Source organism: Drosophila kikkawai, chromosome 3R (genome assembly GCF_030179895.1).
Source record: "Drosophila kikkawai strain 14028-0561.14 chromosome 3R, DkikHiC1v2, whole genome shotgun sequence".
NCBI classification, from domain to species: Eukaryota; Metazoa; Arthropoda; class Insecta; order Diptera; family Drosophilidae; genus Drosophila; species Drosophila kikkawai.
The window spans coordinates 33,738,071-33,762,783 of record NC_091731.1 but is presented as its reverse complement, the minus strand read 5'-3'; the positions used below and the strand labels follow the sequence as shown (position 1 = coordinate 33,762,783).

Below are 24,713 nucleotides of genomic sequence, written 5' to 3'. Positions count from 1 at the left end.
AATCCCATCCAATCCCGGGGCAACTATTCATCAGTCATGCAATCGCCGCTGCCTGCCTGCCTGCAACAACTCCAGCTTCTCCGCTGCGATCCTCAATGACATCGAAATGTGCGGCCGGCATGCCGGGAACTTCGCGGCAGACAAGTACGACAGACAGCCCCAGCGAGGCCTCCGAGATGAGGGCGGTCCCCCCACCACAAAACCTTGAAACAGCCCAAGCGACAGCCAAAGGGCTGGCCTCTCTGTCGCTCTGTCTTTCAGCTCCATGGTACACGTTTCTCCCTCCTGGCTTCACTATGTGAGAGATGGTCCCTTGCTTCCTTTGGTCGCGGGATCAGCACAAAGGCGGTGTGCAAAAGTAAACAGCCAGAGCAGTGTACAGTGGTTTACAAGTTTAGGAATTTGTATATTAAATTTAATAAATTACTGATCGATAGTTGAGAGAAAGAGCAATACAAAAATCGATATTATAACAAAACGATATATGTGCGATAAATTTATATTGTGTGGGAAAAAAATATAGATATTTTTCCAACAATATAAATAGTTTATGGTATGTTTTTTGTTAACAATGTTTAAATATTTTATTATATTTAATTAAATTCAACTTCATATTTATCTATCGGACTTTTTATCGATAAATTTCCCTAGTTTCATGCTCTTTTCGTGATCTTTCTCAGGAGTCAATCAATAGATATAATTTACATTTTTTACCTACTAATGTTGCTTTGATTACCTCTTCATCTTAATCTTTAATACGTAATTAAAGAGTAGAAATCCTTAAATTTCAAAAAATTCCCAAGTTCAAATTCGGTGACCACAAAAAATCTAGAAGATCTTCAGCAAATAGATACAACCTTAGACACTGTGCAGTTTGGTCCGCGGAGTTCGGGATGCCTTGGCACGACGCCTGGGCCAGAACAAACATTGTTAGCACTAAATGTCGTCGTTGTCTTGCCCCCCGTTCCCTTAACCCTTTCCTGGTGTTGCCTTAACCCTACCCTGCCCCCTCTTTGGGGCAATATTTACACGCGGTGCACGAAGTTGCAATGTGAATGTTGCTGGTTTTCTGCTAGTTGCTTTTACTTGGTGTCGACAGATACGCCAAGGCATTAAAGTATAAAAATAAGAACGTCTTCCTGCCCGCATATCCCCTTCCTGCCACCCGTTCCGCCTCCCCCCTGTATTTTTTCCGGGCCTTTTCTGGCCTTTTCATCTCCTTTCGTGGGAGCGCGGCCGCACTTGAAATTGCATTTGCTCGGCCTGGCCTTGAAAATGGCTCCGAGAAACTGGCAAATCTCACTTGGCCCGAAGTCAGGCAACAGCGGCAAATGGCAAACGAAAATGAAAAGCAGAACTTCCTTTTTGGCTATCAAGAAAAGAGTATTAACCCTAGGAAAAAGCTTTCAATAAATGGGTTGGGAATATGATTAAGAATTTCGAAAAATGAAAGTAGTTAGGTCTTCAATAAAAGTCTTACTGTGGTCGTCTAACAAGTTCTCAAAAGATAAGAACATTCTAATATATTTTACAATTAATATATCGCTAAAATCACCTTGAAATCTTTCTAGGGTTAAAACCAAATACCTGATCCTCTTTGGCAGGCGCAAAATGTTTTTATTTTATGTCCTCGCCTGCCATGACACGACACAAACCACTCAAAATTAAAGATGCAAGATGGAAGATATTCCTGTTTCCCGATTCTCCCTTTTCCCCTTTGGGCATAAATTTGAAGTGTGCAATTTCTCTAATGCTTGAAGGACCGAGGACTGCCAAAAATCTGGGAAACCAAAGTCAGCAGTCCCCATCGAAAGGTGCCCCAACTAACCACTGACCCACTCGAAAAAGGGAAAAAAGAGGGTTCCCTTGCACCGGCTTTAACTTCAAAGTTAAGGCAAAGCCACACACACTTTAAAAAAATGTGTAAGCTTAATAAATAAATTAGGAAAATATGTTAAAACCATAATTATAATAAAGACTAGAACTATATAGAGACTTTTAATATATATTAAACTTTTCTCTAACTTAAAAAGGCCTAAAAATCACATACATTTTGATTTAAATACAATTTTATTAATTTATATTAAAATAAATAAAGTTATAAATTTATAAATCATTTTCTTAGTGTGATTCGTATGTTCCTGTTTCTGGTTTTTGGTCTGATTCTCCTCCGGATCCCTGTGGTTGCCTGCATTTTTGGTCATGGCCTTTTGGCACTGCTCTTGCCCCCAAGACACTGCTGCACATTAATTATTGTTTATGTCCGGCCAGACAATGCAACATGGAGCCGGCTGGCGGCCGTGTCAAGTTCAAGGGTTCATTAAAAAGGGCCCAGACAATGGCACTTGGTCGGTTCTCGGCCCACGCCAGCAGAACCGAGCAGAAGGAGTCCCCCACTTCTCCACCGCGCTGCAGCTCCTATGATGAATGCAAAACCCTGCACCGGATGCACCGAAGATAAATTCAGATAGAGGCCCGGGTTTTATTTTCTAACCATTTTCAGAGTTCTTTTTTTAAGGTAGGTGCAGCTGGGGCGGCAACTTACACTCGCTCGTAATCCCAATTGTCGGCTTTGCATTTGCTCGGCGATACGTGTGACCCTAATCCGTATCGACATGTCGCTCAAGTTAGATAATAAAGTTGTACCCAGCCCCAGACGACGACGACGACGACGGGCTTGTCTCTCAATCCACGGTCTGGGTCGGGGTCTCACTCCGCTTCGAGTAGAGATTGTTAGACAAGTCGGCTGCTCCTATGACAATAAAGAGACAACGACCCAAGCCAGCTTCACTTCTCACTCCCAAAAGGCTCAAAGATACACAGAAAAAAAATTGAGAAACTATAAATATTATAAAAAACTTTGGATTTTCTGGAAGTTATTAATGTTAAAGTTACAATTTTGAACATAGTTTTCAAGTACTTCCTCCAGTGCCACTTGTACCTTATAATTCCCAACTGGTTTTGACATTAAACTAGTAATATGTTAACTAAAGAAGACTGTGTAGTCAAGTGGTTATTTATTGTATTATACTAATGACTTTAAGAATGATCTGGTCTGATCTTAAACTCGATGCAATATATTTAAATTTTAACTTTTAAATATTAATGGTTGTTCAAAGCTTCTCAAAGCATTTCCATTTCTATTTTTATATTGCCAAAACTCTAATGTAAATACCTAAATATTAACCTCATTATAATTTTTTGTTTTCTTAAATTATTATTTTAAACCGAATCACATTATTTTCAGTGCACCAAAACCAAGCCCAGTCGAGCAATTTTTAATCCAATTAAAGTATGGATATATGAACTACTCGTCTGTGACTGCGACTGTTGCAACTGGAAAGGTAAACCCTTTTTATGGCCAGTGCGTGCTTCAGCAACTAAGAGAAAAGGTTAAATAATCACTGAGAAAATAGGGATAAATGTGGGGAAAATAGGGAGAAATGGGAAAAATATGGAGAAATGGGGGAAAAATGAGAGAAACTCAAAAAAACTAAGGGGAGAGATGTGAGTAATACTTTAACGAGTTGCAAATTATCATGCAACTTTCCTTGCCATTGCAATTGCTGGCGCATTTCAAGAGCACTCCACTCGATGACAAAACGGTGTGAAGGTAAAATCCGCAAAAGCAGAGAAACAGAAATGCAGAAATCCACGTAAAAGACAAAACCGCAAGAGACAGAAATAATTATACATGTACCTTCGAAAAGGTAGCAGCAGATGACAGAAAATGAAGCAGCCGAGAAGTACGTGAAATTGAGATGATTTAAATAATTTAAACAAGAAATGGACCGGAGGGGGAAATAAAGAATTTTAATTGACATTTAAATCAGATTATATTTAATGGAGAATAAGGAAATAAAGGGTAAAAAAACTTGAATTTAGTAGTATTTAAATAATTTTAAGATTAAAATAAAAAGAGTCATAATTCTGGAATTTTGATTAAAAACATTGTACACTTTAAAATAAATACTTATTTTAATATGTTATGTTTAAACATAAACTCCTAATTATCTCAAATGTAACGCTTTTCCATCGATTAACATCTCTGAGTTCCTTGACAAAAGGAACCTCTTGGAGAACAATTCATTCATGAAAGCTTTTCCCTTTCTAGGGTTAAGACCTGCAACTCTTTTTTTTTTTTGCACAAGGGAAAAGTCGAGAACGAATTATCATAGTTATCTTGATAAGTAAAGGCACACACATATACACACTCACAGCAAGTGAGTGAATGTATGCGTAATTAGCATGCACGCAAATAAATTGTTAGCAGTTGCGGGTTAAGCCCCATGGGCGTGGTGCCACAGAGGGGGCAGAGGGGGTCTGCCGCTCGATTTAACGAGCTGCGACTGCAACGACGATGGCCTATGCCGACAGCCACCGAGACAGAGACGGAGATATGGGGGCTTTCATCAACGCGTCAGTTTTGTGCCTGGGTTCCCCCTCTTTTGAACTCCCTTTTTGCACTGGGAAGAAATATATCTTTAAAGGATAAAATGCATCCCTGAAATATATAAAAATAGGAGTAATGACTTATTAACAATGGCGCCCGAGCAGTGACTTCCAGGATACAATAGGATACGCGAATTCATATTTATTCTACATTTTTGTTAGAATCTCTTATATTCTAAATTTATTTTAGTAAAATATAATTGTATTGTTTAAGAAATTTTCTTTTTGTGTACTGCCCTGTTGCCCTTGCCCCCCACAACCCTCTTACCAACCCCCTGAGACCCACCACACGCATTTGAAGAATTATGAGGCGACGGCGACGCACATTTCGCCGAAGGAGCCGCCACAGCTACAAATCTCCCCAGAGGCACCTCCACTACCCTGTCTTCTGGCTGTTCCTTTCTATATGGCCCCTCTGTCAACCCCCCTTTTCCGGGCCTCTTTTCTCTAACCAGACGCGGTGCATGCAACGTAGCGTTTCAATTTATGCGAAGTGATTCGTCATGCGGTTAACTTTAGAATCCGCACAGCCAAAGACCCATGCATACTTGAAGTACAGGGAAAACTCTCTAAGGAAAAAGTGAATTTTTAAGGAAATTATCAAGAGAAAGATTGGATTCTGAAGATTATATTATAGGATCTTGGTAAGAAAAGTCTTCCTGAAAATCATGCTTAAAATAAGGAAAATATCTTTCTCTTTTCTGGATTCTATGCAGAATGTTTCCTTTAAAGCTTGACTTCACTGTCGGCCTTTTGTTGTGGGGAGTCGTGTGGGCTGTGGCCTATGAGTGTTCGGTTGTCTGAGTGCCCGGCCGCATGGTTGCATGGTTGCTTGGGTGGTGGTGGTATTGGTGGTGCTGTTTCTGATACTTCTGCTGGTGCTGGAGATGTTGTTGCCTAGGCCCTCAGTCTCTTTGCTGCAAGGCATTTGCATATGACTTGGGAGTCAAAGAGTGCGGTGCGAAGGGCAAATCCGCAAGGGATTGCTGGTGCCGGGCCTTGAAACCTAGACGGCGACAAAGCCCATCGTCAAGTCCAAGGCTGCGGGTGGAGATGGGTCCTATACTAGAGGAGGAGTATGGTGTGTGTGGAGTGTGTTCGGTTCGCCAAACGACTCAATTGGCAACGTTGACACTGCCATTTGTTTCACTTTTCATGCCTTTTGTTTGGGCCAGCATTCTCTTTTGGCTTATCGCTTACTTTGTTAGCCGGGTTTCGTCTATGTAAGGCCTCTAGAGTTTTTATTTTTCTTTCTGCAATTGTTGCAACTGCAAACTGCAATTGCATTCGCCATGGGTTTGGCCATGAAAAAGTTTAAACACCTCAACCGGCCGGGGGAAATGTATTGCTCGCCTCCTTGTGACTCTCCTATTATTAGCTAATAGCCGGACGAGTTGGTTTGCCAACTGATTAGCCATCGAGGGCCACGCCCTGTTGCGCCCCATAAGTGCACTGCGGAAAAATCAGTCTAAAATAGAGCTAAAAATTCATAAACTTAATAAAAATAAATCTTTAAAATATATAAATCCATAACATTGAGTTGCGAATACATTTTACTGATTTATTTACATGAATATTGTATTATACTATAATATTTTATATTTTTCATCAATAGCTATATTTTAAATTATCTATAATATTTTCTATCTGTGTAGAAACCCATGTCCATCCAACGGCCCATCAATTCCCCAGGCTTTGACACCAAACAATTTGTCAAAAGATAATTTGTTGTTGCAGCTGGCTTTCGGTATATAGAACTCCTCATGTTCTGCGACTCTTTTCCCTCTTTCCCAGTTATGTTTTGCCATTGATAAGCGGCTAACGAAGTGGCCATTGTTTGCTCTGGGCCAATTGAGGCCCCCACCTAGCCCAACAACCAACACTCATTTACACAACCCGGCCAACAGATTGTGGGCCATTCAACCCGCTGCTGGTCGTTGCTGCCTCGTTAGCCAATTTCCACCTTTTCCAGTTGATTCGTTGCACCGTTTTGGGTGCTGCAAGTACATATGTATGTATTTACAAACTATATATGCATTTTTCGCACAAGCTCAGCTAATGAATTTAGCATTTTCGTTGGAAAAATTCAATGAGTTGGCAACCAAAAAGTTAAAAATTAATGACTCACAATTGACTTGGCGACCGGGAAGCTTAAAGGTTGAAAAAATAAATTAATAAATGTGAAATTAATTATATAACTGATGAAAATAAGGAAATACTATGAATAAATTACAGCGAATTAATGCTTTTAAAAGAGAGAAATTTAGTAATAAGGCATATCTAAAAATAAATTTAAGTTTTATTCATATTTATTTTAAACTCTGAAAGGAAGAAGTTTTCTTATTTATTACTAATTCTAATTTAAAATATGAAAATTTCATGTTTCTGAACAAAAAACTATATAGAAAATAGAAATAAAAATTAATAAAAAATAAAATCATTATAAAATCCAGATTATTTGTACTGCTTTCCTATTTCAGTTTAGCCAATCAAATGATTCAAGTTCTAGGAAAACATTTCTAACTCGCTTAGTTTTTTAATAGTTTTATAGATGTCAAGCCTTGACCCTTCTATCCCTCTAAACATCTGAGCAGTCACAAATTTTCGGGGCACACGCAAATTTTTTGGTTCCCGCTCCCCTATTTTATAGGCGGCACTTTGATTGCTTTAGGCGCACAAAATCTATGGTCGTAGAAAATTAATAGATTCATAAAAAAGAAAAGAAAAAAACGAATAAAAAACGGTACCAAACGCACCGAAAAAAGATTTCCAATATGTGCGTAGCAAAGTTCGCTGAGATCTTGAGCTCGGTCCATTTTAATTTGTTAATTTACTACAATGTCTCCGCTTTTTAAGCTTTTTTTTTTTTGTATCTTTCGGCTGTGCTTGGATCTTCTAGCTTTTGATTAAGCAGATGTTTTTTTCAAGGGCTTCCCAAGGAAGGCATATTTTTCACATACTTCGATATACCGGATCGTAGGCTCAGAGATCTGATAAAACCAAGAAGATATTTCTGAATTTTACAAGGAATTCTTAATGCCCTTTTTCTGATATATTCTGAAATTTATATAAATTTAAAAAAATATCAGAAGATTATACTTATCACAAGTTAAAATATAAATAAAAGGAAACTTGTCTTTCTAGACTTCTCTCTTTTTAATACTTATGTCTATCCCCCCTCTCTAATCTTAATATAATAAATATTTTCTTTATTTCTATTCTCTAAAGAGTATTTCCTATTCTAAGAAACCAATAACCGTTACCATTTACCATGTGAATGTGATTTATGCCCCCGAAAATTTTTGCCTGCCTGCCATTTGGGGCTCCTCCATTCGCATCCCACATCCCAGAACCACTCCAATCCACTCCGATCCAATCCGCCTGGCAAATGCGTAGTAGTTACGCACTCTGACAGTCTTCGGTTTCGGTTTCGGTTCCCCCATGGGGAAGATTCTCTCTCTTCTACAAACTGAATAGCAACAATTTGGTTTTCATTTTATAATGAAATAGACGGGGCCTTCTGAAATGGGCGGTTCCTGGAACTTGAGCGGATGTGTTGATTTATATGATTCTTTTCTTTGACATGTTGGGGGGGGGGGAGCTCCACAAATTACGTAAGTCCACAATTGAGGCAATTCCAAAGTCTGAACTAAATAATAAAAGGGGTAATTGGAATCCTGTGGGAAAGTCTGCTTTAGATAATTTAAAGACACGTTAAAGAAAACTAGGAGAAAATGTGCATAAATATTTTTATTTTTTACTGAAAAATTAAGAGAATTTAGAATGATTTAGATTAATATCTACAAATCGTAATTGTTAAAATATTATTTTTTAATATTTTTATTGTTATATTATACAAAATAATCAAGCTTCTTAGCTTTTTAGGATAAGATTTTCAACCTAACCATCATCAAAAACCCCTTTTAATTAATTTTAAAGATTTCAAGAGTCAGGATTTTTAGTACAATTTTTTTTTTTTTATTATCCCCCTCTTTTTTCCGTGCATCGATGATGGTCATGGTCTAATTGCACCCAGAAGGGTTAAACAGACATGCAAAAACTTTAGCAGGAGGAGGAGTTTTAAGGGGGCTGAGTTCGTTGGTGAAACTTTTGACCAAGCGAGGCGCATTAATCCAATTCCGATTCCAATTGTCACAATTTTCCCCCCACGAGAGCGGATGTAACGGTCCGCAGGCGAATAACAACAAACGAAAAAAAAAATCGCATGACGCGATTTTTGTGGAAAGTGCAACAAAGGTCCAACTGCCCGATTTTTTTTTAATATAACTTCTGCATCGCTTTTTTGCCACAAATGGAATTGCATGACAATGGAACTGGGCTTGAGTGAGAGTCGGTTGCCAAAACGAAGTCAAGTGAAGTCACAATGCCTATTTTATACCCCGTAATTGATGAAAATAAAGGTCGATATACATTATTGATATGAATATCGAATTTATCGAAAATTATTTTAGGGTATTTCGGTTAATAATTGAAATTTTAATGAATTAGAAAATCTATCAATTAGCTTTAGCTGTTTTTTTTTATAAATTGTAACTTTAATTTATTTAAATTCTATATTTATTGATTTCTTTTCCTTTAAATAATCGATTTATATCTAAACAAAAAAATAAAGTAAACTTTCTAAGTTTAAAGCATGATTTTCTAAGGAATCCTTTTGATGATAATTATTTTTGATAAATAAATCTTGAAAATATAAAAAAAAGTGAGAATCTACAAGTCTTAAAACCTCCATTTTCATCCAGACTTGTTGCAAGTCGGTGTGGGAAATGAGGGAGTTCGGGAGGTGTGGTCTGGTCTCATGTAATTAACCTGCTAAACCGCTGTGACGCCAGCTGGCCTGATATTCATGTCGCAGACTGCACACACGCACACACCAGAGATGAAAGAAGCAATGCTGGGGCCCTAGCGCAAAATTTAAAATTGCCATAATAAATGACCAAAAATAAAAATAAATGAAATTTTAAGCAGAGGCGGAGGAGTGGTAATTTCCTGATGGGAGGAGCTCCAATATTTTGTGGAGCTCTTTCTGTATACAACCACATGCCATGTCTCCGTGTCTGTGTCATGTACACTTGTGAGTGTGTGTTTTGGGGGTTGCTCCAGTGTGTATTTGTATTTGCCAGAACTTTCATTTTCATTCGCAAAAAGCGGCAAAAAAAAATATTAAAAAAACGAAAAGCGGAAAAACAAAGGAAAAGCAGCCAAGCGAATGACGTGGCACAGAACAAATTTCTATAAATTTTGCAATGGAAGAAGGGGTAGTTAATAACGGTGGCAGAGGTGATGGAGTTTATATTATGATTGGACTTCAGGAATGAATGAGAAAACTTTAGAAATACAATTAAAATAAAAAAAATATATACATACCTATTGAGATACAGATATAAAAGTATCTGTGGTTTTTATGCAATCAAAACCAAACCCTAGCTAATTTGTATTAAAATATGACTAAGTAGAAATCGTAGAATATGGAAAATATTACCATTTCTAAAACTTTAAAACATAAAAATCGTTGAAAGTGAATTCCTGAAGTTGCAATGGCAATTGGCCCCGTGTTATTTACTTTTTCCCCTGAGCGCAGCTTTTTTCTTTTCCGATTTAATGCCCATGTTGCCCATTTCCAACTTTATTAAGGCGTGTAAAAATCTTTGGAAAAACCTTTGACTAAGCATTAGAGTCACTCCATTCCATAAATACCATAGTTCCCGCCTCCCAAAGAACTTTTATGAGTCACTCGGACGACCACAGAAATAAATACGAACATAAATATGAGCATAAATATGGACATAAAATATGTTTGTGCTGTTACAAAGAGAAAATCTACGCAACAAAATCGGCTAACAAAGTGCGCAGTAAAAATAAACAGATTCAGAATGCTAGGAACATGCACCAAAAAAAATCCTATCTGTGTGACAACATTTAATAACCCTTAATTGCATTTTTAGATACAAAAATATTTATTTTAATGTGTATATATTTTTATTTATTAACTACTTTTTAATCAAGAGTATTCAAATTGCAGCTTCTTAAAGTACTTGATATATTTTCTCCAAGTGCACTAACAAGCCGATAAACAGAAAAATCCCAACAAAAAAATTCGATGAAAAGAGTGATAGCAGGGGAAACGAAAAGAGAGTGGAAGTGGAGTGTAGAGTCTCAACATGGAACACCTTGTGCCTCCCACTTTTACTCTTTTCCATATCTTTCTACATCTCCGCCTTCTACCACTCCCCTCCCACCAACCAAACACACACACACAGAAACACGACCTCGGTTAAGGAAGAGAATGTTCACAAAACTTCTGGAAAAACTCCACACAGAACATAGAAAAGAAAATTGGGTGGGAGAGATGGGCAGAAGGGAGCTGGAGAGTTTCAAGCGAAGCCAGATGAATGCGATGAAAAGGAAACTCAAGAGGCGGAAAATAATGCAAAAAAAACCGGCCTAGGAAAATGGAAAAATGTTCCATGTGCAAATATAAGCACACCCACACAATAAGGAATATCCATACACCTACAGTGGTGATCATAGAAGGAGTAATTAAAAAGAGAAAAATATGAAATAATAATATTCCTTAAAAATTATTACGGAAACTGCAATAAATATTTTAGTAAAATTTATATGATTTAAAAATATTATAAATTAGTGTTTCCAAAAGCTACCTTTTCTAGTTGTTAACTAGTTTTGCATTAACTTTAATGAAAAGCTATTTTCTGTGCCGCGAGTGTACAGCAAAGTTCTCCACACGCACACACACTAACAAATAGAAACTCCCAGCTCCAAAGGAGCGAGAACAAGAGGAAAGAGTGGAGCAGAGACAGCAGTTTCCTTTTGACGCACTGACGTAATGCGGCAAATGCTGCGCCAAACTCCCCCCGGTCTCGCTCCCACTCTCCCCCTTTTTCACATCTCCACTGCCAGCCCACTCCCCATCCCCTTCGCTCCACCACAACAATTTTTCAAGGTTTCAAGGCCCAGTAGCATAGAAAATTCACGATCAAGAACATGGAAAGTTCTCTGCTGCTCTCCATCTCACTCTCCCTCGCTCCTTTTGGAGTTTGCGAGTCGAGAGAGCGACACGCGCAAAAATGTTCGCAAGAGGAGCAAGCGAGAGGGGTAAAGGAAAAAAGAGTGGGAGTGAGGAGAGGAGCAGACAAGGCGGAGTTGTCGATTGCCTTTGGTGGTGTTTTTGTACGGCGGCTGCGCTGAGAGCGAACGAGAGCGAAAGGAGTGGGAGATAAGTTGGGGAGTGGGAGGGAGCTTGGGAAGTGGGGGCCCCATGGCACCCACAGAAGTGAGAGTGAGTGCGATGGGAGTTTGACTTGTATTCCTCGCTCGCTTCCACTCAAGCGAAGCTGGTGCCTTTTGTTGTTGCCTGTTTTGGGAGAGTGGGCAGGAGGAGTGATGGAGTTGGGAGTCGAAGTTTCCAGGGTTTCCAGGATTGAGGTTTATTTATGGCCCACGGCTTTTCGGCCAGCATTTGATACCACGTGTTTTGTTGGAGTTTGCAAAAAACACACACACACAGGCGAGGCACAGGAGTTTGGGCCAACAGGAAAACGTTGGCATAGATAATGGCAAAGTTGAAACGGGGAGAGTGCAAGAGAGAGGAAAGAGGGAAGAAGAACGGCAGGACAACAGGACAGCAGTTGCGAAAAAAGGAAAACAAATGACTCATTTGTTCCTGCCAATGTCAAAAAGGGAGTGCAAAACAAAATGGTTAGATGGGAAAATCAATTGAATGAAATGTGTTGATAAAGAATGGTATATTTTATGAAAGATTTTAATAAAATAAGAAAACAAATTGTAAAATAATATAAAATAACCTTATCAAATGTTTATTCATTTTTTTACCCATTCAGGGGTTCAAGGAAGAATTGGAATATTTTATTTTTATCTGAAATCTGTTATCTGAAATCTGTTATCTGAAATCTGTTAAAAAACATGAATTTATTGAGAATTATGTTTGTTTTACTTCATTAATTTAAATAAATAGCATTGTTGTGGAAGTGTCCGAAATATTTTAATTCATTTCAAAGCGAAAGTGAAAAATAAATCCCCAAATGTATACTACAAATTAAATTCTTCATATAAATCATATTCTGATAAAACAAGACAAAATAAATATCGTACTTTAACTTGAATAATAAAAGATGTGAAAAAAGGTGAGGACCTAAGGGCCCCCAAAGGAGTTCCATAAAAATATGTTAGAACTTTGTCCACGTTTTCCCCTTGTGAAAACATCTCTCACCATTCGATATTTTGCTATGCTTTTGTAAAAAAAAATCCAAAACGAAGAGAAATTTCATTCAATTTCGATACATAGAATGTCGTCACAAAGCCCCAAGCTGCAAACACGTTTCGGGGCGTTACATAAGCGAATCTCCAGGGGAATGGGGGATCGAAGGGGAAGAGGAATACGGCCGATTGGAAGATGGACTTTTGCGGGGCAGGATTGCGGTTCCAAAACAGGAAAGCGGGCAAAACAAAAACCGGAAGAACAGGATAAAGTGGGCGAAATGTCAAAAAGTGGGCAGTGCAAGAGAATTGTTAAAAGTTTGATGAAGTCAGAGTAGAAGAAGACGATAAAGCCTGTTCTACACTTGTATCCATACAAGTCACATTCATTATCTTCCAACATTGGAAAACAAGCCGGAAAAGCTGATTCTAAGTTTTTAATTAAAACTAATAAAAACTAATAATCAATAGCAAAGGTAATCAAGATTTCAAGGATCAAATCCCATAACTAGTCACAGAAGAACATATATTTTATACACAACAACACCTAATTTTAATTACATATGTATTAATCCTTATTTTCTTGTGTAGGAGTTGCTGACAGAAGAAGAGCAAAGGACTGCAATTGTGTGCGAAAGCTGCTTTCAAGGTCTGCAGAATAGAGAGAGAAACAGACACCGAGAGAGTGAAGTGGAGAGAAGTTCCAGAACCTGCTCTTCTGCCGCTCCTCTGCCGACGCCTTCCAAGCGCAGTTGCTGCGCTGCCGCTGCAGTTGCCCTTGGAACTTGAAAAACTCGAACGTGGTGGTGGTGGAGCAAAGGGCGAGGACGGGGGTGGGATGGTAAGCACCTTGCACTTGAAAACCGAAGTACGGGCAGCGCTGCCGACGGCGACGTCGCTGTTGCAAGCGATTCTAATGCGCGCGCAGCTCCCGCTCCCTCTTTCCAACCAAAGAGCATCTTCGTTGCAACTCCAACTCGAGCGTCGACTGCGACGCCGTGCAGCGGCTGCGTTTCGTTTTCGGCATGTTGCAAATTTCGTTTTCATGCAGCAAATTTCAATTTCATGTTATAAAATCGCACGATTTGCGTTTGTATTAGTGGTTCGGCGACTTGTTTGGCTGTGTGCGTGTGTGTGTGCTGCATGGTTGCATATTTTTAGCTCTCCGTCAGTCCGCCACTTCCTTTTCGTCTGCTTTTTTTTCGCTGCCTGGGTCTGTTTCTTTGCCTCTCTTAACTCACTCCAGTCTCTCTCACTCCTTCCTTTAATTCAATGTTGAAGGTCAGCGTGTTAGCAAATATTGCATTATGCATTTACATGTGTATTGGTCAGCTTATCAAACTTGGTCATATAGCACTTTTTGAGGGAGTCAGTTTGGTCATTTGGCAAGCAGGGAATAGCAAATAAAAAGAAAATAGATTGCCTTGAAAAAATTTAATTGTTTTCAATAGGAAAATTTCGGCTTTTCAGCTCACACGCCATTTTACTAACTTTTCTCCATTTTTCCTCAGAACATGTCCATTTTCCAGCATTTCCTTTATTCATTATTTATTTTTCTGCTTACCTGTACTCTCTTACCTGCTAAATATATTATTTTTTGAGTCTGGTGGGCGGAGTCTCTCACTCCTTTTAGGGACTTAGCTGAAATTAATGAAACATGCAATGTGGAACACCCTGTATGTTTATTACTTATGTACAAAAGTATTATTTCGTATGTGTGTGAGTATACCGACATAAAAAATACCCCCGAAAATGCTGAGCCAAAAAGTGCGTGCGCCTCGTCGTCATCCGTACTTTTCGGCTCTTCTCCGCTCACCACACCCACTCCTTCCAGAAATATCCTTGTGGTTGCTGCCACAAAAGGACAAATGAAATTTCAGCATGGATTTGCTGTCTCGCTCACTTTCACTTGGCGCCACTGAGAAGGGTCCACACAAAAAGGAGGATACAGGAGGAAAACAGGAATACAGGGATACGGGATACAAAGCAAAGTGGGAGGGAACAATGCGTACACCGACTCTCCTAAAAATATTTGTGGGGGAACAAATGGAACTCCATAGGACGACAAAAAATATGAAAATAAAAAAAACTGATTAAAAAACAAAAAACTAAATAAAAAAAATACATATTTATTGCTTTGTATATTTTAAATTAAGAAAATAATATGTTCCTTGAATGAATTAGTAAACATAAAGGTAATATAACAATAGTCTTTTTAGTCCCAAGAATTTGTTTTTGGGAAATCAACATTTACGTGAATTCAAAAAATCATTCCAATTCGATGCGAGTGTATGATATCCTTTTCGTTAAATGAAAATATGTATGTCTATAGGGCGAATGCTGACTTCATTTCGCTTATGTAAGCAAAGCAGCATGAATCAGACCCATATCCTGAGAGGAGAAAGGGAAGAAAGAGTCCTGTGGGCTCTTCTGCTGCTGCTCCATCATCATCCTTCGGCAAGCTTGGACAAAATGGAGTTTGGGTTATTTTTGGCAACGAAACGAAATTACGACACCCTTCGACGCGATGCCAGAAAAACACACAACTCTCTCCCTCTTTATGTCTCTTTTATGTCTACATATATTTTCAATATATACAAGCATTATGTTTACCGTTATATACAAAGTTATACGGGGCTTGGGTTTGGCATGTTGCCATGGCAGTTGAATTTCAAACCCTATTTTGGGTTTCAAAGTTGCTTCCGATTGGATAGATGCGGGAGTATGAGTAATTACAAATAATGCCCTGCTCTGTCAGAGAAAATTTTCGGGAATGGTGAGGAAGTGGTACGAAATGGAGGAGTTTAGGGCTGGCGTTGAACACATCTGCCCGACACACCCTCAGGACTCGACCGAGGCCAGAACGAGAGGTCTAAATAAATGGTCGGATGGTTAAAACGTTAGTGAAGGTTGGGGGGATCTAGAACCATCCGTGTGATATATCTTGTGGATTTTCTTACGCCACCGCAGAGTTCCTTCGAGGAACACACTTTCACACCCTGGTTTTGAACTCAAATAACAGGAAGCCCAAGAAACACGCAAATTGTTTGGAAAGCCCAAAGTCATCATTAAAGCTTGATTACATAAACATATTTTTTTATGATTTTATTAGGTTTTTAGAAAGTTTTAGTAGTTTAAAAAATTGTAACTAAAGTTTTTTTTAATAATAATATAATGATAATATTGTAAATTCATATAAATATTTATAATAACGAAATACAACTTATTTAATACTATGGCTACTCAAAGAGTGACCACCTCTTTTTTTTTAAAGCTTTTATCAACTTGCACTTCTTTCAGTGCTCTGCAGCCCTGTCACCCTTGAGGCGTTGCCAGAGCTGCCATTAATTATGCAAAATTTAACTTGATGCGTGTCGCCGAAGAATTATGAGCTCAGCTTTTTGCCCAAGGCTCTCTGAATTTCTCCTTCCATTTTCTTACCGCCTCCTCTACACATTTCTTCCCTTTCCACCGCACACACATGCCATCAGGTCTTCTGTGCTTCTTCTTCTGTTTCCTCCGCCTCTTTCTTATTATTATTATTTTTTTCGTTATGCATTGGTCATTAAAATTAGGTCAGAGCGGGAATGGAACACAAAAGCGAAATCCTTGAGATGACAATAACAACAAGAACAAACTAGTTCAGGCTTCTCCTTTGTTCTCTGCCTTCCCTCTCGGTCTTCATTGTTTTTTCCTTTCTTTCTTTCTACCACTTCGATCCTTTTAGCTAGAACAACAAACAAACATACGCACACATGTGCATGATCTTATTACGCAATGGCTGCCTACCTGACTTAATTATTATATCAGAGATCCCTGCTATTCCCACTCCCTCTCTTCCCTCTTCATCACTAACCCTATTTTTTTGTGCTCCTCCTTGTTCTCTTCTTTTTCGTGGCAGGTCGAAAAGGAGTGCTGGAAACTGCGCAGTTTGACTCGCAAAATAAGTGCAATTGGACCTTGACTTTGCGCCACATCGCCTGAAAGAAAAGGTACCCTAGATCCTGCGAGTCCTATAAGAAATTCTCATCTGGAATTGTTTAGTTCCAATCCGCGTTCCACCTCCTTTTCCCTTGTTCTTCTACACGTGCCCTTATTTCACTGCTTCTTCCCATTCGGTTTCGCATTTTTTTTTTTTGCAACACGCGCAGCGGGAATTTTATATAAAAAGGGAGTCATGAAAGAGGGAAGTAGAGAGGGAAGGAGTCAGAGAGAATGATAAAAGGAGGGAGGGAGAGTGGGAAACAAGTACATGAAGCCTGACGAGGATACAATAAAAGGCTCTACGTACAAAATTAATTCAATATTGACAGAGACAATAATACCCTACTCTGTATTTCGTAATATTATTTTACTAAAACTTTAAAGCATTGTACATGATTTTTTAAATATTATATTTTTTCAAAAACTAATCTATTAAACTCCATTAAGTTTAATCTTTAAAGGGTATTTCGCATTGATCTAACCTTCATTTCATATTGCCCATTCTTTGTGTCTTTGCTTTGAGTATTTTTTTAATGCCTCTTTTATTACCGGCATTCGCATGGCGTTTCATGCACACGCACTCGAAATGTGACTGCACATAAGGAATTATGTACTGGAGTGTGACAGAGACAGATGGTCCAGAGTGGCGGGGAAGAGAGAGATGGCAAGCACAGTTATTCCAGTGGCATTAAGAGATTAGCCAAGGAAAGCAAAAGTGCGCTGCAAATTCAAGGCACTCGGCAACCCTGTTTCCATATTGCTTACTTTGCCGGTTTTTCGCACAAGCTCTCTCATTCACACACACAAGCACGACCGTTTGACAGCGTGACCGAACTCAAACCTGTTCGATGTTCTGCCTCTCCGCGGTCGAGCACGTTCGAGGGGAAACGATTGGCGGCGAACACGCTTCGAGCCAGCTTCGAACCGCAACGAAAGTGAATTTTAAAAGTGTAAGTCGCAAGAAAATGCTGGGAAAACTAGTAAAAATGATTGGTTAAGATATTTTGAGACATTTTTTAAACTAAATTTTATACCCCTAAACTTTAAAGTGTTTTTTTTCTTTATCACTGCGTTTTAAATATAAAAAAAAATATTGAAGTAACCTTAATTAAACATTATCATCTTACTTTAATTAATTATTAATAATTAGTAATCAAAATAATTCAGCAAAATATACAAGAAACTAACACAAGAAAGTAAATTTTTGTAAACAATATTTTGTAAAAATATTTATAATAAAAGCAAAAATTTTCCTCCTGAATATATCACAAATGGAGTTATTTTTTAAAAATATCATAACATAAAACATATATTCCAAAATAACCTCCCTCCCCCACATACCACCCCAATTTTCCCCATTTTCCCGTACCATTTTCCCTTTTTAGCGCCAAAATCATTCTTTTTCGAACGTCAAATGAAAAGCGATGGTTGGCGGTGGTGGTGGAAAGTGAAAACCAGCCAACCACCACCCACCAACCCCCGAAAAAACAGCGAGGGAATCCAAGGAAAACAACGTTGGAAAACTCCGAACGCGCTGCCAATGCCAGCAGAGCGGTGCGGTCGCCTTTGCAGTCTCAGCTGGCGCTGGCGTCGACGTCGGCTTCGCAGCTCGAAGTTGGAACGAACGGAACGAGGCAGCAAAGCAGAGGCAGAGAAACGAAAAGAGAAAAGGAAACAGTTCAAAAAATTCAGCCAACGAAAGCGGTTGTGCCGCGGAAAATTCGTGAATTTCCAAGAAGGAAAACATCAGAAAACAAAACTCATTTTGCTTTCCATTTAAATTTTATATGTAAAGTTTATTCGCTTTCGGACAGCTTGGATGTTACTGGATGTGTGTAGAGGTGTGTTTTATGCTGAGCCTGTAATACTGTTCGCCGAATAAATAACATCCTGGTTGTGTTGACAAATAAAATTAAATAAATCCATAAAGCATAATAATAGTACAACGGTCTGCAATTCATCTGTCGGCAATTTTTGCATTATTCCTTCTCCCGGTTTCCCTTTTCTTGCCGGCGAAAACAAACGGTAAAGCGGGCGACGACAAAAACAAAAGCAACGAAGCAAAGCAAGATGTGAAGAATTGCCGAACATGGCGCCGCGTGTGTAGAAGAGAGCAAGAGAAAAGAAGCAAAGAAGATAAACAATAGACAATTTTTGATACTTAACGTTCTACAAAAACAACCACAATAATAAACTCAGCTCAGGAAAACCACAAAAATAGACTGCAAAACGTAAAAAACGCGAGACAACAAATCGCAAATTCTTTTTTGGAAATATTTTTTATACACACGGCTAAGAGGTGTATGATAAAAAAATAATAATAAGCAATATAAAAAATCAAGCAATTTAAAATACAATCAACGACATACAAAAAAGTAAAATTTACAATTCCGACAACAACAAAAAATCTCGACCACGCAAAATTTTTAAGCATTTATACAAGAAATTTCCGACAATTGTTCAGAAAATCTACAACTAAAAACAATCTAACAGAAAGTAATGGAAAATTTGGCCCGATAAATCTTACAAAAATAAATAACTAAAAATAACGAGCATTTCCAACGCAAAATCAACAAATAACTGAAACTTCGCGAAAAATACAAGAAACCAACGAAAATAAACCTCCAAATTTCAAGCTCCATACAAAAATAAATTCACTATAAATAAAACACTGGAAACATTCAATAAATAAATATAAAAATCTGCAAGCATTTATAGAACGCCGACAACAACAAATCAAATCGGAAATTTCCAAGCAATATTTTGAGATATAAATTCCCAATAGCAAAATGCTGATCCGCAAAAGAAATTGAGCTTTTATTCTCTTGAGAAAAGTACGATTTTTGCTAAAAAAACAAAAACAAAAATAAAATTAAAAAACCTGCGTGCATCTTGATATTTTGAGGAAAACCAAGGGAATTTATGGCGCCGCGTCGCAACAGTAATATTAGCAGCAGTGGCAATAGCAACACGCAGCAGCACACGCAGCACCAGCATACGCAGCAGCATCAGCAGCAGCAGCAACTGCTGCAGTTTTACTCAGAGAACTCCACTTCCGGTTCCGTTCTAATGGCGCCCATGCAGGGCTCTGGAAACGGAGGAGGCGGCGTCGTACGGTGCTGTCTGCCCAGCGGCGACTGCCGCAAGCTGGACTCACTGATTGCCCTCAACGAGATCTCATTGGCGGACTGCATCCGAGTTCTGTGCAACAACGAGAACTGTTCGGCCGGGCAGTATATGCATCGCGAGTGCTTCGAACTCTGGGAGGCGGGAGTCCTGCAGACTCTAAAGTCCAATGGCAGGGCCAGATCCTGGTCGGAAAGGCAGCGGTTGCAGCATCTGTGGACCAAGAAGGGCTACGAACTGGTCCACAAGGCCTGCAGCTGCAAGTGTGGACGGGGACAGCTGCGCAAGGACCTCGACTGGGTGGCTCCCTCGGCTGCAAATAATTCCCTGATCTACCTAAACGGTGGTACTAACAGGGGCTCCATCAATGGCAACCTCAGCGAGGACGATGACAAGAAGAAGGCCAAGAAAAAGCGAAATCGTAACAACAACAACAACGGCGGAGCTGGAGGCGGCGGCGGAGGAGCAGGAGCTGGAGGTAGTAACACCAAGACGCCACTGAGTCAGAATAACGGCAACAGTTATGGCGGCATTACTCCCAATCCCAATGTGGGAGTTATAGGCTCTGGATTGCCGCATAATAGTGGCAATAATGGCAGTGCCACCAACAACAACTCCAACTCTTCGGATCTACTCCAGCCCAGCGTAGTGGCCACTCTGAGCAACATCCTCAATCCGAATAATGTCCTCGGCTTGGATTTACGAGCTCGTGCCGGCAGTCTATCCTCTAGTGGCGCCGGAAGTGGCTCCACGTCGCCCTCGGCCTCGCAGTCCAGCGGCGAGATATCCGTTTCCCCGGTGCAACAGCTTCTACAGCAGCAGCAGCAGCAACAGTCTCTGCTCATGCAAAACGGACTGGGTCTATCCAAGAACCTACTGATCGCTCCCCAGCAGCCACAGCAGCAGCAGCAACAGTTCCCCATAAGGGCTTTGGCCAACATCAGCAACTTCAAGCCATTGGCCAGTTACGAGCAGCAGCAACTTGTGCAGCAGCAGAAAAACAAGGAGGTTGAACTGTATTCAGAGAGAGTGCGGTGAGTTCAAAAATATTTTTGAATATTATAAGCCTTAAAAACAATTTTAGAAAAAAGTAAAATTAAAGCCGAGTTTCGGTTAGTTTTTGTAGGAATATTTAAAATTAAATTCGCTTAAAAACGTTTTTTAAATGTGGCGAAAATATTATTCTTATTGGGGTTTATTTTTAATACAATTTCTATGTATCCCTCATCTAAAAATTAATGTTGTCGTTCTTAAAGTAATTTTCCATTTATAAAAAAAATTCAAAATATATTTATCACTAAATTTGCTGATTAAAAGGTACATTCCCAAGCGAAATATATTTTATTAAATTTTTTTTTTGATAAAAATCAATATAACAGAAAATAAAATTCAGAGAAAATTGATTGCCAAAACTGATATTCTTAAGTTTTGCTATACAAATGTAAAAAAAAAGTAGAGAAAAGAGGCCAAGGGGCAACACAAAGAAGAATGAAATGTGTGTGGCGAAATTCCCCAACATGTGGTCGTCGGGGGGCGCACATCAGCAATTTCAATATTTATTCACAAAACTTTTATCAATTACACTGAACGGCAAGGCAAGCCCAGGGGTAAAAACAGTTCTTGCAATAAGTTTCGCTGGAAATTAAGTTCTTGTTAAAAGCGAAAATTATTACATTTGTTCAGAAAACTTTTGGGAAAATAGCGAAGAAATAAAAGGTGCAAATATTCCACAGTATTTTAATTATAAATAAATGAATAAAGTAAAATTGGAGATACTTTTTAATATTTATAAGATTTTAAGATAAACATATCAAGTTCTTGTAATTTTATTTCTGAAAGTAAGCTTTTTTTTACTCCTATAATAATTCTTTACGACCTCTGAGGTTTTATAAAATTCCTTAAAAATCCCACTTCGATACTAGATTGATATTTTCTCATTCCATTATCGTGTTGCTGAGTGTTATCAACAATTGAGGCATTTGTTTGCCCATTTTTCGTTCGTTTGCCGGGCTCCAACGTCTATATATTATATAATAACCTTGATGTTTCTGTTTCCTTTGACTAATTCGCTGGCTGAACAGCTGCAGTCGAATATTTGCAGAAAAATTTAAACATAAAATGCGCTTTATAAATGAAAAAATTGGCAAACAATTTCACTTAAGGAAGTTGATAATTTTATTTTGTTGTTCCAGTAAATTAGCAGTAAGACAAGAGACAGGCTGTCTGTCGTCTCCCTTTTCTGAAATCCTCTTTGATATCTTCTTTTGGAATATTGTATCTTTTTTCTTTCTGATATTTCTTGGTGAAAAAGTTTCACTTTTATCCATGTCAGTTTTTCGTTCGTTCTTTCTTCTCCACTTTTATTTGTAATTTTCTTTCTTTTTGTTTTTGTGAGACATAAATCATAAAAAATGGAAATTATTAAAATTTATTTGCTGCCATATAGCAACAGATCCATCCATATGTATCATCTGGAATTCAGACACATGTTTTTCTTCTGTTTCTTGTTTCCTCTTATTTATTTAAGATGCCTGAAAACATTAATATTTCCGTTTCCAAGCGGCGCCAAAAAAAAATATTATTTATTTCGGTATATCTCTGGATTTCCCGATAAAAAAGACAGAGCATAAGAAAAAAACACGAAAAGGAATTAGATCGTTTTTTTTGTGGTCGTTTTTGTTGTTTTGAACGCGATCTTCAGGTTTTTTTTTATTTATAAGAATCTCAACCCCTCTTTTTTATGCCGCGTTCTTCGCTCTTTTCTTCTAAGCTGAGAACTTTGTTTTGCCTTTTATGGCATAATTCCATTCATTCTTCTGGTTTTTTGCGCTCTCTCTTGCTCTTGCTTTGCTTTTATTTGTGTGTTTCTGTTTTTGCCCACTTTTCAAGGCCACGATATTTGCGTTACTTTTTTTTTTGCGTGTGTTTTCACTCTCTTTGATCGGTCTTAAGCTCTATTTTTTGCTCACTCTTTCTCTTTTTTATTCTCGTTTTATTTTGCCTGCAATTTTCGCTCCTCTTTGGTCTGCAATTCCTTCCCGCTTATCAGCAAATTTCTGTGATGATTTGTGTTTAATTCAAAAATAAACGTCCATAAAATTGTTTATCGCTCTTTTTTTTTTTGGTTTTTTGTTTTTTTTTTCTTGTTTATTTCTTGTTTTGTTTGCATTTACTGGTGTTTATTTTTAGCGCCACACGCGGCCCATTTTTATTTTATTTAAATTTTGCACTGTACTTATTGTTTTATTGTTATTGTTATTGTGTTGGTAAACAAACTTTGCTGATTTAAAAAAAGTTGAATTCTTGCCTTTCCCTTTAAATTTATAGCTATGTCTCTGTTTAATGAATGAATTCCTGCTCTGTGCATCTCTTTTACTCTTTTAACTTGTTTTGCCGGCACATTTTGTGTGTGTGAGTGTGTTTTTTGCTGTTCAATGTCAAGGTTAAGACACATTTTATGTATTCATTTTCGGTGGGTGGATGAGGCGGAAGTTTGTTTTTGTTTTGCCTGCCTCTTCCCGAACTTTTTTTTTATATTTGCAGAAAGCTCTTCCTGCGCGGCCTCTCTCTCTCTCTCTGTCTGTCAGTCTGTCTGCACATTTCCTAATCCATAGGCCCAAAATCTCAGGAGCAGGGTGCCCTCCCTCTGTCTATACCCCATGCTTTTGAAGAAAAAGGGTATATAAATATATTTTTGAAACATATTAAAAGGATAAGATTTTTTAATAAAAATACCAATACAAGTTGGAACAATATAATCAAAACAAAATATTGTAAACTACATTAAAAACATATTTTACATAAGTAAAGGGTATTAAAAAGTCTATACATACTGGTTTCCATAATTATTTCCTATTATTTGTATTTTTTCGCGCCCCATCTCCAAATTATGGCGCAATATGTTACTTTCCCGAACGTTCGAAATATCCCGCGCACAACTGCAAATAAATTGCGAAAGGCACGCCAAGAATAGAAACATAGAGACAATAACAACAAAAACTAAAAATTGCAATTTCCAACTAGAAACCGTAATAACAACAAAGTAACAACACTGACAGCGTATTAACATTTGCATTTACCCCGAACAACGGGGGGCTAAAAAGGGTGTGACTAACCGAATAGTTAAACCGTGCAATGGGGTAAATAACGACTAGATAAGGAACAGTAAAATTGTGAAATTCCTTTTCAAATAGTAATTTATGGAATTCTTTTGGGCATTTTAAATATTTCTTAGCAAAAAATTGTATTTTTATATGAAATATACAAGCTATGATTTATATTTAATAACTAAATAGTAAACTGTAAAATTTATTTTGGTATTTCAGTTATATCTTTATGTTTATTATGATATAATACATAGTAATGAGAAGTTTCTGACTTTTTAACTGAGTCGGAAATATCTCAAGTAAAGTATTTCCTAGTCGCTAGCCAAAAATTGCGTAATATTTGTTTTCAGATCGTCAGACAAATATGCCACTCCCCCCTGTGGTGAGTGTGAAAAATACAAAAACAAAACTAAAACGAAAATTAACAACTTTCGCACGACTCTTTTTGTTGGATACTATTTGCTAGAAAAGTGCGAGTGAGAGGTGTTGAAATATGCAAAGATGTCCATAGTATATCCCCATATCGGTGCATAGTTTATCTTTGAAACTGCGCGGGTTTCTACTCAGTAGTAAATATGATTGAATTATAGTCGTGAGGCATGGCAAAAATTTCATTTAAATTCTGCTTTTGTTTTTCTCGTTATTTTCCATCGCCCCCTCCCTCTGCTCCCCGCACTCCGTAAAAGCCACCGCACAACTGTGCAACTAATTGAGCACGTTCCAAAAACTGTCGTCTAGACTTGAAGCATAAATTTCTGCACTGTAAAATTTTTATTAACGCGGAAC

At 38.2% G+C, this 24,713-nt stretch overlaps 1 protein-coding gene across 1 annotated transcript in view; it reads left to right on the top strand.

Moving 5' to 3' along the window:
- The first annotated feature begins 18,383 nt into the window (after positions 1-18,383).
- LOC108073711 (hdc homolog, cell cycle regulator) overlaps positions 18,384-24,713 on the top strand; it is a 93,612-nt gene continuing 87,282 nt past the window's right edge. Inside the window, exon 1 of the mRNA XM_017165446.3 lies at positions 18,384-20,855. Coding sequence (XP_017020935.1) covers positions 19,618-20,855 — 1,238 coding nt within the window. The 5' untranslated portion in view covers positions 18,384-19,617. The remainder of the gene's footprint in view (positions 20,856-24,713) is intronic.